This window comes from Eumetopias jubatus, unplaced genomic scaffold (assembly GCF_037043125.1).
Source record: "Eumetopias jubatus isolate StellerSeaLion01/CBP00866 unplaced genomic scaffold, mEumJub1_p1.0 scaffold_14, whole genome shotgun sequence".
NCBI lineage: Eukaryota > Metazoa > Chordata > Mammalia > Carnivora > Otariidae > Eumetopias > Eumetopias jubatus.
Genome location: NW_028274820.1, coordinates 46,120,940 through 46,137,462, shown reverse-complemented (window position 1 = coordinate 46,137,462; position 16,523 = coordinate 46,120,940). Strand labels below are relative to the sequence as shown.

Here is a 16,523-nt window from a genome sequence, read left to right as displayed (position 1 = left end):
TATAGCTAAAACTTGGTTTATAAGAGTTTAATATCTTTATCACTTCTTTTCTAGGGTAATTTTCAAACTTAATAGTTATCTAATGTTAAGTTCTTCATAGTTTTAGGGGTTGGTTTTGGTATGTGTATTTTCCTTACTCAGCAATAACAGGCAGACTTGAAATCATTTCACACTTTGTATCTAAGATTTCTGTAATAAAATACTAATTTTCATCAATTAGTTAAAACACACCCATTAATAATATTACCTAAATCTATGTTAAATGTCCAATTAAATATTTTTAAGTGCCAAATTTATAACTGCTATAATTTTTTGTTGTTTTTAGTTTGAAGATAAAAGCGTAGCTTCATGTATCATTGATATTATCCACTCTGACAGGTGTGAGGTAATATCTCATTGTAGTTTTGATTTGTATTTCCCTGATGCTGAGTGATGTTGAGCATCTTTTCATGTATCTGTTGGCTATCTGGATGTCTTCTTTGAAGAAATGTGTGTTCATGTCTTCCCATTTTTTAATTGGATTATTCATGTTTTGGATGTTGAGTTTTATAAGTTCTTTATATGTTTTGGATATTAACACTTTATCAGATATGTCATTTGCATAGATTTTCTCCCATTCCATAGGTTGCCTTTTACTTTTGGTGATTGTTTCCTTCACTGTGCAGAAGCCTTTCATCTTGATGAGGCCCCAGTAGTTTATTTCTGGTTTTTGTTTCCCTTGCCTCAGAAGACATAACTAGTAAGAAGTTGCTATGGCCAATATCAAAGAGATTACTCCCTGTGTTCTCCTCTAGGACTTTTATGGTTTCAAGTCTCACATTTAGGTCTTAATCCATTTTGAATTTGTTTTTGTGTATGGTGTAAGAAAGTGGTCCAGTTTCATTCTTTTGCATGTTGCTGTCCAGTTTTCCCAACACTATTTGTTGAAGAGACTGTCCCCCCCCCCCATTGGATATTCTTTTCGGCTTTGTCAAAGATTAATTGACCATATAGTTATGGGTTCATTTCTGAGTGTTCTATTCTGTTCCATTGATCTATGCGTCTGTTTTTGTGCCAGTACTATATTGTTTTTATCACTACAGCTGTGCAGTATAACTTGAAGTCTGGAATTGTGATGCCTCCCTTAATTTCTCTTCCTGCTGCTTCATTATTGATGTATAGAAATGCAATGGATTCCTGTACTTTGATTTTGTATCCTGCAACTCTACTGAATTCGTGTATCAGCTCCAGCAGTTTTTTGGTGGAGTATTACAGGTTTTCTATATAAAGCATCATGTCATCTGCAAAGAGTGAAAGTTTGACTTCTTCTTTGCCAATTTGGATGCCTTTTATTTCCTTTTGTTGTCTGATTGCTGTGGCTAAGACTTCCAGAGCTATGTTAAATAACAGTGGTGAGAGTGAATGTCCTTGTCTTGTTCCTGACTGTAGAGGAAAAGCTCTCAGGCTTTCCCCACTGAGGATGATATTAGCTGTGGGCATTTCCTATATGGCCTTTGTTATGTGAGATATGTTCCCTCTAACCCTCTAAGGATGTGGAGAAAGGGGAACCTTTTTGCACTGTTTTTGGGAATGCAAACTGGTGCAGCCACTCTGGAGAACAGTGTGGAGTTCCTCAAAAACTTAAAAATAGAACTACCCTACAAAGTGACAATTGCACTACTAGGTTTTTACCCAAAGAATACAAAAATACTAATTTGAAGAGATACATGAACCCCGATGTTTATAGCAGCATTGTCTACAGTAGCCAAATTATGCAAAGAGCCAAAATGGCCATTGCCTGATGAATGGATAAAGATGTGGTTATATATAAATGTGATATTATTTATCCATAAAAAAAGAATAAAATCTTGCCATTTGCAACAACATGGATGGAGCTAGAGAATATTGTGCAAAGTGAAGTAAGTCAGAGAAAGACAAATACCATATGATTTCACTCATATGTGGAATTAAGAAAAAAAAACAAATGAGCATAGGGAAAGAAGAGAGAGAGAGAGAGAGAGAGGCAAACCAAGAAACAGATTCTTAACTCTAGAGAACAAACTGATGCTCACCAGAGGGAAAGTGGGTGGGGGGTGATAGGGATTAAGGAGTGTACTTGTGCTGATCACCGAGTGTTATATGTAAGTATTGAAGCACTAAATTGCACTTCTGAAACTAATATTACACTGTATGTTAACTAACTGAAATTTAAATAAAAACTTAAAAAAAGCCTAATTTCTTAATAGTCCTAATCTGATTCATTAGTATTATCTCATAATTAATATCAAAGATTGGAAAACAGTAAAATATAATGGAGTTCTCCTGAATTGCATTTGGGATTTAGAGTCTGAGTTATTTCAAGACACTTATATTTTGAAATTTAGACTTCATGGCATTTAACTTGCCACTAACTTGGTCCAACATAAATGTACCTTTATATTCTGTGCTTAGAGTGGGAAATAAAGATTATGGTTTCATTTAAGCATAGTAGGGAGGAGGAAAAAATACCAAAGATATGTGGAATTAATTCTAAAATGTTATACATATTGTATTCCCTTATTGAGAAGTATCCTAGTATTACCAAACTGAATATTTAGAAAATCTCTAAGACCATCAACACATTTATGAATATGTATTTTCCTCCCTATTTTCTTTAGTTTTCCTTTAAAACTAAGATGAAAATACAATCAGATATTGCATGTTGACAGGTATAACAAACTCACTGACTTACTTAGCTCGTAAAGTTTTGACATCAGCACTATTTCCCTAAATGTATTTTAAATCCTTATAATTCTTTACATGTGAAGAAAAGTTCATAAAGTAATGATATGGATATGCCAAATATCCAATTCTTATTTTCGTGCAATAATGATTAGTTAATAGATTGACTGAAAATAGTATCCTGTTTACAACTCCATTATTCCATTTGTAATAAAGTTGGCATCCTCGAATTGTAAACATGTTTCTAATTAAAATTAAATGTTTACACATGATGAACACATTCTTCTTATTTCACTCTTTCTAGATTAATCATTTTGCATAGGAACATCTAAGTCTCAATCTCTAAACTATAGGATAAATCATAAAATTAAAAGAATACGAATCTGAAACCCAGGATGCTTTTGTTATTCATTCAAGATGTGAACTTGGCCAATCACTTCCTCTTCTTGTCACCTGTTTTCCTCATCAAAAGAATGAATCTGTTTGTTTCATTTCATGGTTTTCACTTTTCAGCAGCAGAAGCCTCTTGTCAGACAATATCTTATGCATAATTTCAGCATGTATATTAAAAATAATAATAATGAAGCTTCTCTTACAGGGACAGGAATGATGGAGAAGGGCAGTGGAGTAGGGTTGGGGATTTTAGAGCCCAATCCTATATACTGAGTAGCCCTCACCTTCCGATACAACCTGTTGAAGATGGTTCTACAGCAGATAATTCCTCGAGTTCCATGGACCATATTTTGAAAATCATGTAATTATATATGATCATTATGTTTCTTTAAAATTCCAAAATAATGTAATTCTCAATTTCATAAATTGAGATGTCTTTCAAAGCGCTGAAAATCCTATTGTACTTTAAAAAAATGTACAAATAAGTAGGTTTCAATTTGTGCTAAGAAGGATTCTAAGGTAAAAAGCTCACACGTCATACTAAAGCCACTGACTTAAGTGTTCCATAGAATAGTGCTATAATCCAAATAGTTTTATTTTAGGAAATAAATAAATTGATAAAACCCTTCAACATTCAGAAAAACCACAGAAGCCCTTTAGTTAAATGTTAATTCTCTTGCCCATCTTTATTCTTCACTGGGGGAGATGAGAAAAAAAATTAATATGGGGGTTAAATTTAAAGGCAGAATTTGCTTGGGGCACCTGCGTGGCTCAGTCGGTTAAGCATCTGCCTTCGGCTCAGGTCATGATCCCAGGGTCTGGGATTAAGTCTAGCATTGTACTCCCTGCTCAGCCGGAAGCCTGCTTCTCCCTCTCCCTCTGCTGCTCCCCCTGCTTGTGCTCACGCATTCTCTCTCTGCGTCAAATAAATAAATAAATAAATAAATAAATAAATAAATAAATAAATAAAATCTTAAAAAAAAATAAAGGCAGAATGTGCTTAAAAGATTTTTTCCCTTCCTAACTTTGGTTACCTGCGAGTGAACACTTACGTCAGTACACACATATACACCCACTAGACTCTTGCAGCCATAGTAGGTAAAGCATTAGAAAATGAGGTAGAGAAGAACACGTTTTCCAGAATCTTAAATTGCTCAGAAGAAAAGCCTGTAGGAGATGGAGTTCTTCACCAGGGGCCACTTCGTTAGCCTGCTACTGACATGGATTCGATGGTTACAAGGCAGGGGTGATGTGTTTTCACTCTTGCTAATTTCTGATGTCCTTTCTGAGCAAGGGTTCTCTATCTAAAATTAAGAAAATGAAAAAAAGCAAACTTTTAATCCCAAAAGGACCCAAAGTGAACTTGTCCCAGTGGTTACCTTATATAGACTCTCTGACATACTTCTCGTTTTGCAAAAATACCAAGTGCAGATCATTACTTTGCAACACTCATGTGCAGAGACCTACTTTATTAACACTTCAGGGAAGTTAATGTACTAGATCTTGAAATGCCTTTCTGGAAAGTGAAGTAACTTATGGTTTTCTTGTAGTGGCACTGTTAACTCTTGTATCATTTTCAGGTCCGTGGGGCCGATGCATGGGAGATGAATGTGGGCCAGGAGGCATTCAGACCCGGGCTGTGTGGTGTGCTCATGTGGAAGGCTGGACGACATTACATACAAACTGTAAGCCGGCCGAGAGACCCAGTAACCAGCAGATCTGTTTCAAAGTGTGTGACTGGCACAAAGAGTTGTATGATTGGAGCCTGGGACCTTGGAATCAGTGTCAGCCTGTGATTTCAAAAAGCCTGGAGAAACCCCTTGAGTGCATTAAGGGGGAGGAAGGCATTCAGGTGAGAGAGATAACATGCATCCAGAAAGAGAAGGACATTCCTGCAGAGGATATCATTTGTGAGTACTTCGAGCCCAAACCTCTCCTGGAACAGGCCTGCCTCATCCCCTGCCAGCAAGACTGCATTGTGTCTGAGTTTTCTGCCTGGTCGGAATGCTCTAAGACATGTGGCAGCGGGCTCCAGCACCGGACGCGTCACGTGGTAGCACCCCCCCAGTTTGGAGGTTCCGGCTGCCCAAACTTGACGGAGTTTCAGGTGTGCCAGTCCAGCCCCTGTGAAGATGAAGAGAGCATGTACAGCTTGCACGTGGGTCCCTGGAGCTCGTGCTCGATGCCCCACGCGAGACAAGTAAGACAAGCAAGGAGACGTGGGAAGAATAAAGAACGGGAAAAGGACCGAGGAAAAGGAGTGAAGGATCCAGAAGCCCGAGAACTTATTAAGAAAAAGAGAAACAGAAACAGACAGAACCGACAAGAGAATAAATATTGGGACATCCAGATTGGATATCAGACCAGAGAAGTTATGTGTACTAACAAGACGGGGAAGGCTGCTGATTTGAGGTAACATTTCATAACCATTAACTGGAGGTGGCTCTCTGTCAAGGCCATGGGCCAGAAAGTACTTAAGGCTCTGCTGTACTAAGTCCCGAGATTCACATGTGCACAACCTAGAATGAGCTACCCCCAAGTATAACATGTTCTACTTTAAGGCACTTAAGCTTTTGTGGGTTTCCTGACATTATTTCTGTTTTGCTCATGTTTAGGCACTGTACTCCTAGAGTTCATTTAAATGTTCCTGTCAAAGATTTATAGCATGAGCTATTCTCCATGAGGTGGTACTACTTTTTTAGGTCAGTCGTGCTGTTTCCACCTACAATGGGGGGAAAAAGAAAACTTGCTTAGAAGCTACAGTTTGGGGATTTTGAATTCAGATACTTATTTTAGTGAGAATAAAGCACACTTGTAATCTCTCCAAGTTTATAACATTTTCAGAATTACCCTATACAAAAAAATCTAAACAACCGCCCAGGGAGCTATACCTAAGAATAATTCACATTTTATAAAATGGAATAAATCTCCCTAGAGGAAAAAAGGGAAACCAGAAGAAACTAAGGTAAGTAGACATTATTTAATCATGAGTAGCCTAGTTTAGAAAACATGTAATTAATTGGCTGCATGTTCTAGACAGAAATTATATGTCAAATCATCTCTGGGTAAATAATGACTATGTTATGAAAGACTTTCTCATGTGTGATTTATTTGTTGTGAAAATATTCATTGAGGATTATTCATTGAGGATTATCTAAAGGATATGATGTTCTCTGGATATTCTAAATTTTGCTCTTGGATAAGCCAGACCATCTGGGAGTGTCTTATCTGGATCATTTGCATAATTGCTTTTTCGGTACTATTTATGCAGTTATGATCTGGACTGAACTGAGTAAAATTATGGTAACATCACTCAGAATTTTATATCATCTTTATTGTAGAAATGACATTGAAAGTGTCATCTACTCCATCATGCAGTCTGTTCTCTTGATTAAAAACACATAAGATAAATTTCACTGAAGCCTCAACCTGTGTGCTGCTGGTGAGCAGCTGGGTTGCTTTCCTTATGGCCCTGGAAATCTTGTAATGGACCACCTGTTGCTGTTTGCTTTGGCTCCTGGGAGCATGAATAGGACTGTGGGGCAAGTGAGTTGCTCACTAACATACATACCCCACTGGCTTCATCTTTTTCTCACCATGATTTTATTTCACTCATTCTTACCTAGTGGTTTTGCCATCCATGGATTTTGAAAGCTGGTTGAAAGCCTTTTTAGTACAGGATATAGTTTAAAGAAATGAATAAACAAATAAACAATTGATATATCTAGACAGTAATTTCTCTCAGCATAGTGTTGCTCCAGTTGCCATTTTTATATGTGCCAGTCCCTCCCCTCTTTGTACTTACACAGTTGTATTTTCTCTCGGCCACCCAGTAATCTGCTTTTCTTCATCTAGTGACATCAGTCCAACTCCTTTCTTGGTCTCATTAGTGGTTGCTTGATCCCCTGCCTTCATCTTCCAGGTTCCCTACAACTCCTTAAGAGTATGTGTATGTACGTGTGTTCACCTCTGATTCTGTATCATGTGAGTTTTCCTTTCAATTCCTGTTTTACTCTTTTCTGACTATCCTTATTCAGCTGATCTCCTGATTTCTTTTCCTGAAATATTACAGTTATATTAGTTACTTGGCTCCCACCAAGTAATTAAATGAACCTCCAAGGCAACTTGAGTTGTATCCTGCTGTCACTGAGTTAACATGCTGTAGACATTTAATTTAATGTTGACCACTCAATTAAAAGTGTAATTAGGATAGTACCTACCACTGCATAGAGCCATAGAGCCTAATATTCCCATTTGATTGTTTGAAATAAGCAAACACATTTAAAAATTTGTAGATCATTTGTCAGGTTCTTATATTCTATTAGAAATATCTTAATATAACTTATTAGGGTATAGATTAAAATTTAAATTGGTTATTAATATTTATTGCATGTAAGGATTATACATAAGAATATATATGGATAAATACATATGATTAAGACAGTTAAAGTTTTAGTGAAGAAGAGATAAGAATGAGGTATTTTGACCTAGGTTTTGCTCAAACGTTGCACCACATCAGTGAAGCTAGTGAAATAAAGAGTAAATGGTTAACACCAACAAAGCGGAGAGCCACAGATCACAGACTTGATGATCAAATTTAAGTCTTTCACCTTATATCAGATTCAGGAACAATTTTGTCATGTCAGAGGATAAAATAATCATTTAATACAGCTAAAAACATCTGTTAGAGTGACAAAATAAATTTAGCTAAATAAACCTAAGATTCTTAGGGAAGCAGTTCATAGGAAAATAAATATAACTAGCAGAATTACTGCTAGAACTTCCAAGTTTCAGATGATAAATCTGGCCTTCTTTTTGCTTTCAAACAGATGAAAATCAATAATAATGAAAAATACAAATGAAAAGTCTCTTCTTTCATGATAATAGGAAACAGTCACAGTCTCAAACCACAAATAACAGAGATTTAGAGAATGTGGAGAAATTAAACCTAACCGAAGGAAGAAACTTAGAAGGGTGTTATGTCTTTGCACCTTTTGTAAATATTCAAAATCTCTGAGTAGGCTGAACTTTGTGAGGGCCAAGCCAATGACATCTCCTTAGTATGGCATGATCTGTATTCAAAGAAAGGGCTGCTGAAGCATCTTTGAGTTTGTTTGAAAACAAATAGCATAATAGGCAAAACTGAACAAGAAACTCACTATGCCATTACTGCCAAGAAAGGACTGCCAGTTTGATGGATTGAGGGATTAAAGTTTGATGACCAGTGGATGAGAATTCTAAATCACTATGCATACACACCATGACACAGGGGGCTTCCCTATGAACCAGTGAGTTTCAGCCAAGCTTAAGTAGAGTATTGCCCCAGGCCAAGAGTTGATACGAAAGTAAGGACAAGCAATTCTCCAAGAAACCAGAGACAGTAAAGGAAATATGGTGTTTCTGAACCAAAAGCAGAATGAGGAACTAAGAAAATTGAATGAGCTTAACTCATTAATTGAATGAGTGATTTGGCAGGGTTCCAGAAAGAAATGGAGGGGAATTAGAAACAAGAAAAAGAAATGGAATTTACATTAGAAGCAATAAAAAGTGGAAAAATATCTTGTGAAGAGGAGTCAGTGATATAGAGAACAATTTGAGAACACCCAAGTAAACTGTAATTTTTTTAAAAAAATGATGGATATGGAAACAAGCAGGGAAGATCACTCTGTGAAACTCTGGTGTTCTTGAAGATAGGACCAGAAAAATTAGATCAGAAAAAACAAATAACAACAACAAAAAAACCCCACAAAGATATAATAGAAGACTTTCCTGAAATTAAGACTTTAATCCACAGATTGAAATTGCACACAGGTAATATTCTTCTAGAAGGGTTGAAATCATGTCCTTATGGAAGAACTGGTGTAGAATAATTTTAATAAGGAAAGACGAAGAGACATCAGACTGAAAGCCAGCGCAATACTCAAATTGTGAAACACTAGAAGCATTTCTGTTGTAGTCAAAAATAAGAGAGGACAGCACATTAACTCCACTTTTAGTTAACACTGATCTCTAAGTACTAGTTAATGTAATTGAAAAGAGAAAGAAGTGAAAATTGGAAAACAGGTGGAAAACTTAAGATTTTTTTCCAGATATGACTGTACACTGGAAAACTCAAGAGAATCAATTGAAAATATAAACAATATTCCCCTCCATTTCTTTCTGGAGCCCTGCCAAATTATTCATTCAATTAATGAGTTAAGCTCATTCAATTTTCTTAGTTCCTCATTCTGCTTTTGGTTCAGAAACACCATATTTCCTTTACTGTCTCTGGTTTTTTGGAGAATTGCTTGTCCTTACTTTCGTATCAACTCTTGGCCTGGGGCAATACTCTACTTAAGCTTGGCTGAAACTCACTGGTTCATAGGGAAGCCCCCTGCGTCATGGTGTGTATGGGTAGTGATTTAGAATTCTCATCCACTGGTCAATGGGGGGGGGGGTGGATGGACACAAAAATAATATCAAAACAATATATTTCCTAGATGCAAATAACAATTAGTTAAACATTATGGTGGAAACAAAAGATTAAAATATTGCACTTACAAAAGTAAAAAAGACCATAGACCATAAGAGACTCTTAACAATAGGGAACAAACTGAGTGTTGCTGGAGGGGAAGTGGGGAGAGGGATGGGCTACCTGGGTGATGGGCACTAAGGAAGGCACTTGTTGTGATGAGCACTGGGTGTTATATTGCAATTGATGAATCACTAAATTCTACCCCTGAAACTCATAAAGCACTGTATGTTAACTAACTTGAATTTAAATAAAATTTTAAGAATTTTTAAAAAGATGAAATCTGTAGATACACCTAACTATAAAAGTTCTGTACAGAACACCAGACTTAGAAACATAAAAAAAGATGTGTGCCTATACCAATTGTCCCAATACTGTTACTGTAAAATTTATAAGGGAAAAATAAGCATATAAGAAAGGCCAAGGAATTTTTGAAAAATAAAAGTGGAGAGAAAAAACTAATGTCCCAAGATAATTACTATAAAAATAGTAATAGTAAATTTATGTTCTTGCATGAATAATCAGATCAAACAGAATGGGATGTAGAAATAAGATCTGCAAAACCCTGTAAAATGTTGCCTATGGTGAAGGACCATTTCCAATTTGGGGGGAAATTAATTAATTTGCTTTGGGGGCAATTGCTTTGCCATGTAAAGGAATACGAAGAATTATAAAAGAAAAAAAAGACGAATTGTATGCTTTGACACTTATTATACCAAAGCAAAGCCCAGGTATAAATTCAATTCTTAAAATTTGTTTTTATAATATTAGAAGAAATGGTAAAATTTTTTAAATCTTAAACAAGGATACTTTAGGCTACAGAATACAGAGATCATGCAGGAAAATAGTCAATTACATTTTTTAAAAAAAATTTATTTATTTGACAGAGAGAGAGGGAACATAAACAGGGGGAGTGGGAGAGGGAGAAGCAGGCCTCCCACTGAGTATGGAGCCCAATGTGGGGCTCGATCCCAGGACCCCAGGATCATGACCTGAGCCAAAGGCAGATGCTTAACGACTGAGCCACCCAGATGCCCATCAATTACATTTTTAAAAAAGAGTAAATTTTGCTCAAAAAAAATATTAATGAAGTTAAAACCCAAGTAGCAAACTGAGAAGAAAATATTTGAGCATATAATTGGCAAAGAGCTAATTTTCTTAATACATACGAACTCATAATATTAAGAAAAAGATCAAAACCTAATTGGAAATAAGCAAAGAGAATTCAAGAGAATGAAAAGGTAAGTCACAGACTAGTAGAAAATATTTGTGAAAGGCACTTGCGATAAAGGACTAGTATCCAAAATATGCAAAAAAAAAAAAAAAACTCTTGAAACTCAACAATGAGAAAACAACCTGATTTAAAAACGCACCAAAGACCTTCACACCTCACCAAAGAAGACCTACCAATGGAAAACAAGCATATGAAAAGATACTTTATTTCATAGGTCACCAGGGAAATGCACAATAAAACAACAGAGAGATATTACTACACACCTGTTAGAGTGGCCAAAATCCAGAATACTGGCAACACCAAATTCTGGTGAGAATGTGAAACAACAGGAACACTGATTCGTTGCTAGTAGGAATGCGAAATGGTTATAGCCATTTTCTATGACAGCTTGGCAGTTTCTTACAACACTAAACTCACTCCTTACCATATGATGTAGCAAATGTGCTCAGTGATATTTACCTAAAGGAACTGAAAACCTATATCCACACAAATATCTACACTGAGATGTTCAACAGCTTTATTCAAAATTGCCAAAACTTGAAGGCAACCAAGAGGTCCTTCAGAGGATGATTCAATAAACTGTATCACATTCAGACAATGGAATATTATTCAGTGTTAAAAAGAAATGAGCTATCCAGCCATGAAAAGATATGGAAGAAACTAAATGCATAATTACTAAGTGAGAGAAAAGGCTACATACTGTATGATTCCAACTGTATGGCATTCTGGAAAAGGCAAAGCCCTTTACCAGAAACAGTGGAAAGAATTAGCAGTGTTGTCAGGGTTTAGGTGGAAGGGAGAGACGAACCGAAGGAACACAAAGGATTTTTTAGGGCAGTGAAATGACTCTCTATGATATTTTGATATATATATGCCCTTATACTTTTGCCCAAACCCATAGAATTTAGAATGCCAAGAGTTAACTGTGGTGTAAACTAAGGACCTTGAGTGATTATGATATATTAATGTAGGTTCCATTCTAGTGAGTGACGTTGATGATGGGGAGGCTCTGCATGTATGAAGGCAGGAGGTTTATAGGAACTCTCTGTACTTTACACTGAGTTTTGCTGTGAACCTATAACTGCTCTAAAAATTAAAATGGATTAAAATCAGCCAAGGACAGGTTCAGGTCACAGAAAATATGCTAATCCTCAATCATAATTAAATACAAAAACAATGTTTAATCCCATTTTCACTCTTTCAGATTAGTAAATAAAAAAGTTTAATAGTGTATCAGGGATCACTAAGACAGCTTCCAGTTTTGGTAATTCACTAGAGGGACTCACAGGATTCAGCATATAGTCACAGTTATGTCTGAGATTCATCACAGTGAAAGGATACAAAGCAAAAGCATAAAGGAACATGTGCATGGGGAGAATTCCGGAGGAAACTGTATGAGGTTCCCCTGGAAATTTGGAGTTTCCAGGGTCCTCTCCAGGTGGAAATTTATCGCCTAGACTTAATTCCTCCAAAGAAGTGTTGCAGCAAATTGTGCAAGGCATTATCTGCTAGGGAAGTTTATTAGCATCTCGGTGTCCTAAAGTTTTATTGGGGGTTGAACACTTGGGCACCCTCTGCCTAGCATAGGCAAAAATCCCAAACTCCCAGAGGGAAAGCAAATATTCACTGTAAACCACATTGTTTATACAAACAAATTGAGCATAATGAACAGCTTTATCATTTAGAGCAGTTTTCTCAGTCAGAGAAAATTTTTTTTAACAGTGTAGAAAACTGTTGACCAGTTAAGTTCCCAGATGCCTGCCAAGGGCTAACCCTGCAGCAGGTCTTTCTAAGGATAGAAGTCTGAGACTGGATATTTTACTAATAATAGCATTTAATATTAAAGAATTGGGGAAAACAGACATATTCTTGGTGGGGCAAAAATTGGTACAACCTATTTGAAAAATAATTTTGCAATATGTATCCAAATTTAAAAGGATGCTGCCTTTGTCAGTGATTCTATTACTATGAATTTCTTCTAGGTAAATGTACAACTCTCACTATAGCATGATTTGATACAGCAAAACAATCTGAATTCCACCAATAAAAGGACTAGTTAAATCACAGTGCTTCCCTGTATGGAATGTGTAGTTATTAGCCAATGAAGTATGTATATCAGTCAGGGCTGTTATAACAGAGTACCATTGACTAGGTGACTTACAAACAACAACAAAATTTATTTCTTATTGTCCTGAAGGCTAAGTCCAAGATCAAGGTGCCAGGAGATACGCTGTCTGCTGAAAATTCTATTCTGGGTTGCAGACTAATGTATCCTCACATGGCACAGAGTGGGAGAGAGCTCTCTGGGGTCCCTTTATGAGGGTACTAATCCCATTCATGAGGGCTCACCTTGTGACCTGATCAACTCTCAAAGGCTCTACCTCCTAGTACTATCACATTAGGGGTTAAGATTTCAAAATATGAATTTTGAAGGGACACACACATTCAATCCAATGTAGTAATTGATTTCTAAACAAACATGAGAGAGTAAAGGCAGTTTTATTCCACTGTCCTGGCCTCACCGGAAATGTCATTAAAAGAAATAAGCACTTCTATGTACAGTAAAAAAAAAAAAAGGAAAGAAATCTAGGACTTGAGGCATGAAAGAGTTTCCTTTAAAGTAATTGGGATACAATCCTGAAAGGCTCATTGAAGGATCTTTTCATTGGATTATCTCAGTCCGGGGTGGGTGGGAGGAGAGCACAGTCAAGCAACAGGGAATGGGGAGGAAGGTCCCTTAAGAGCCCGTTCTTCACTCCAGAATCACAGGGGAAGTGTAGCTGGAGAGTAACTCAGCCAGAATGTAACTTCCTGGGTCTCCCGGCTGAGAGAAGCCATCAAAGGTGAAGTGGAGAAGAAAAGGGATAGAGGAAGCAGACATCTCCAGATTGCAACAGCATAGCCTGAGATTTAAGGCTTTGCTATGAGCCGCCCTCACCTCTGGAAAGTTTAGCTTCCCAGATAGCCTCTTCCTGAAATAAAGTCCTGAATCTGCATATCAAAGACATAACATGTTTCAGGAAGAACTATAAAATCTGCTCTAAGTAATACCAGAAACATTTAGTGAAAGTCGTGCCTACTTTGGAAAGTATCTTCCATTTAAACATTCCTTGTTTTGGTGTATTGTTTGACAAAGGCAATTAATTGTAAATCCAGTGGAAACGCTGCCAAGAAGTATGGGAAATTCCACTTGGTACATTCCTGAGGGACTAAGATAGAATTGGGATCTAAAACAGATTTCTGTTGGCAAAGCCAAAACAAAAAACAAACAGAAAAAACCCAGATCTATCTATGCAGTTTCTAGATAACTCAATAAGGCATACATTTATTTTAGGCACAAATATATAAGGGCAAAAAATAACTAGGTCTCATAAATACAGTCAACTGACCTTTGACAAAGGAACAAAGACAATAGAATGCAGCAAGGAAAGTTTCTTCAACAAACGGTGCTAGAATAAGTGAATATCCAAACACACAAAATAAAAATCTGGACAGAGACCTTAATAACCTTCACAAAAATGAACTCAAAATGCATCGTAGACCTAAATGCAAAAGGCAAAACTACTATAAAACTTCTAGAAGGTAATATAACATGTAGATGACCTTGGGCATGATGATACTTTTTTAGATACAACACAAAAGATGATCTTTGAAAGAAATAATTGATAAATTGTGCTTCATAAAATTAAATGCTTCTGCTCTGCAAAAGACAATGTCAAGAGAATGACAAGCAACAGACTGGGAAAATATTTGCAAAACACTCATCTGATAAAAGACTGTTATTCAAAATACACAAAGAACTCTTAAAACTGAACAATAAGAAAACAATTTGATTAAAAAAAAATGGACCAAAGACCATAACCTCACCAAAGATGAAATTCAGATGGTAAATAAGCAAATGAAGAAATGCTCAGGGGTCATCAGAGAAATGCATATTAAAACAACAATGAGATACCAGGACACACCTGGTAGAATAGCAAAAATCCAGAACACTGAAAATAACAAATTCTGGTGAGGATGTGAAGCAACAAGAATGAATATTGCTGGTGGTAATGCAAAATGGTATAGCCAGTTAGGAAGACAGTTTGGAGGTTTCCTACAGAGCTAAACATACTTCCATATCATCCAGCAATCACACTCCTAGGCATTTACCCAAAGGAACTGAACACTTACATCCACACAATATCTACACAGTGTTGCCAGGTGTTAGGTAGAGAGAAATGACTAGGGGCAGCACAGATGACTTTTAGAGGAGTAAAAATAGTCTGTAGGATCTTATAACGATGGACATATGCCATTATATAGCTGGGCAGACTGGTAGAATGTACAACCCAAAAGTTAACTATAATGTAAAGCATGGATTTTGATTGATTATGGGGTTTTTCAAATGAGTGATGTAAATGGGGGAGGCTATGCATCTGGGCTGACAGAGGGTGTATGGGAAATCTCTATACCTTCCTCTTAATTTTGTTGTAAATCTAAAACTGTTCTTAAAAAAAATCTTAAAAAACAACTGGCTAAGATATGAAGAGGAAAATAATCTAGTATCCCTGGAAAAATTGGCACACTGGAGTCTTTTTCTATCATTTTGTTATCAATTATATTTTTCCTCTTAAGTCTTTATACAAATTCAGTCTTTGTATTTCAGATAGTACTGACTAATAAAGTAGCTTTCTGCATTTTTTTTCTAAACTCATACTTTTTTTAAAATTTTTTTATTGTTATGTTAATCCCCATACATTACATCATTAGTTCTTGATGTAGTGTTCCATGACTCATTGTTTGTGCATAACACCCAGTGCTCCACACAAACTGTGCCCTCTTTAATACCCATCACCAGGCTAACCCATCCCCCCATCCTCCTCCCCTCTAGAACCCTCAGTTTGTTTTTCAGAATCCGTCGCCTCTCATTCTCATGGTTCGTCTCCCCCTCCGACTTACTCCCCTTCATTCTTCTCCTCCTGGTATCTTCTTCTTTTTCTTTTTTCTTAACATATGTTGCATTATTTGTTGTAGAAGTACAGATCTGTGATTCAACAGTCTTGCACAATTCACAGAGCTCACCATAGCACATACCCTACCCAATGTCTCTCACCCACCCACCCCATCCCTCCCACCCCCCACCACTCCAGTAACACTCAGTTTGTTTCCTGAGATTAAGAATTCCTCATATCAGTAAGGTCATATGATACATGTCTTTCTCTGATTGACTTATTTCACTCAGCATAACACCCTCCAGTTCCATCCACGTCGTTGCAAATGGCAAGATCTCATTCCTTTTGATGGCTGCATAATATCCCATTGTGTACATATACCACATCTTCTTTATCCATTCATCTGTTGATGGACATCTTGGCCCTTTCCACAGTTCGGCTATTGTGCACATTGCTGCTATAAACATTGGGGTGCACGTACCCCTTCGGATCCCTACATTTGTATCTTTGGGGTAAATACCCAGTGCAATTTCTGGATCGTATGGGAGCTCTATTTTCAACTCTTTGAGGAACCTCCATACTGTTTTCCAGAGGGGTTGCACCAGCTTGCATTCCCACCAACAGTGTAGGAGGGTTCCCCTTTCTCCGCATCCCCGCCAACATCTGTCGTTTCCTGACTTGATAATTTTAGCCATTCTGACTGGTGTGAGGTGGTATCATCTCCTTGAGGTTTTGATTTGGATTTCCCTGA

At 36.9% G+C, this 16,523-nt stretch overlaps 1 protein-coding gene across 3 annotated transcripts in view; it reads left to right on the top strand.

Moving 5' to 3' along the window:
- The window catches only part of THSD7A (thrombospondin type 1 domain containing 7A), a 425,464-nt gene that overhangs the window by 161,304 nt on the left and 247,637 nt on the right, over positions 1 to 16,523 (top strand). For all 3 annotated transcript variants that reach the window (XM_088018343.1, XM_028119633.2, XM_088018342.1), the window contains exon 2: positions 4,674 to 5,505. In XM_088018343.1, coding sequence (XP_087874469.1) covers positions 4,674 to 5,505 — 832 coding nt within the window. The remainder of the gene's footprint in view (positions 1 to 4,673; positions 5,506 to 16,523) is intronic.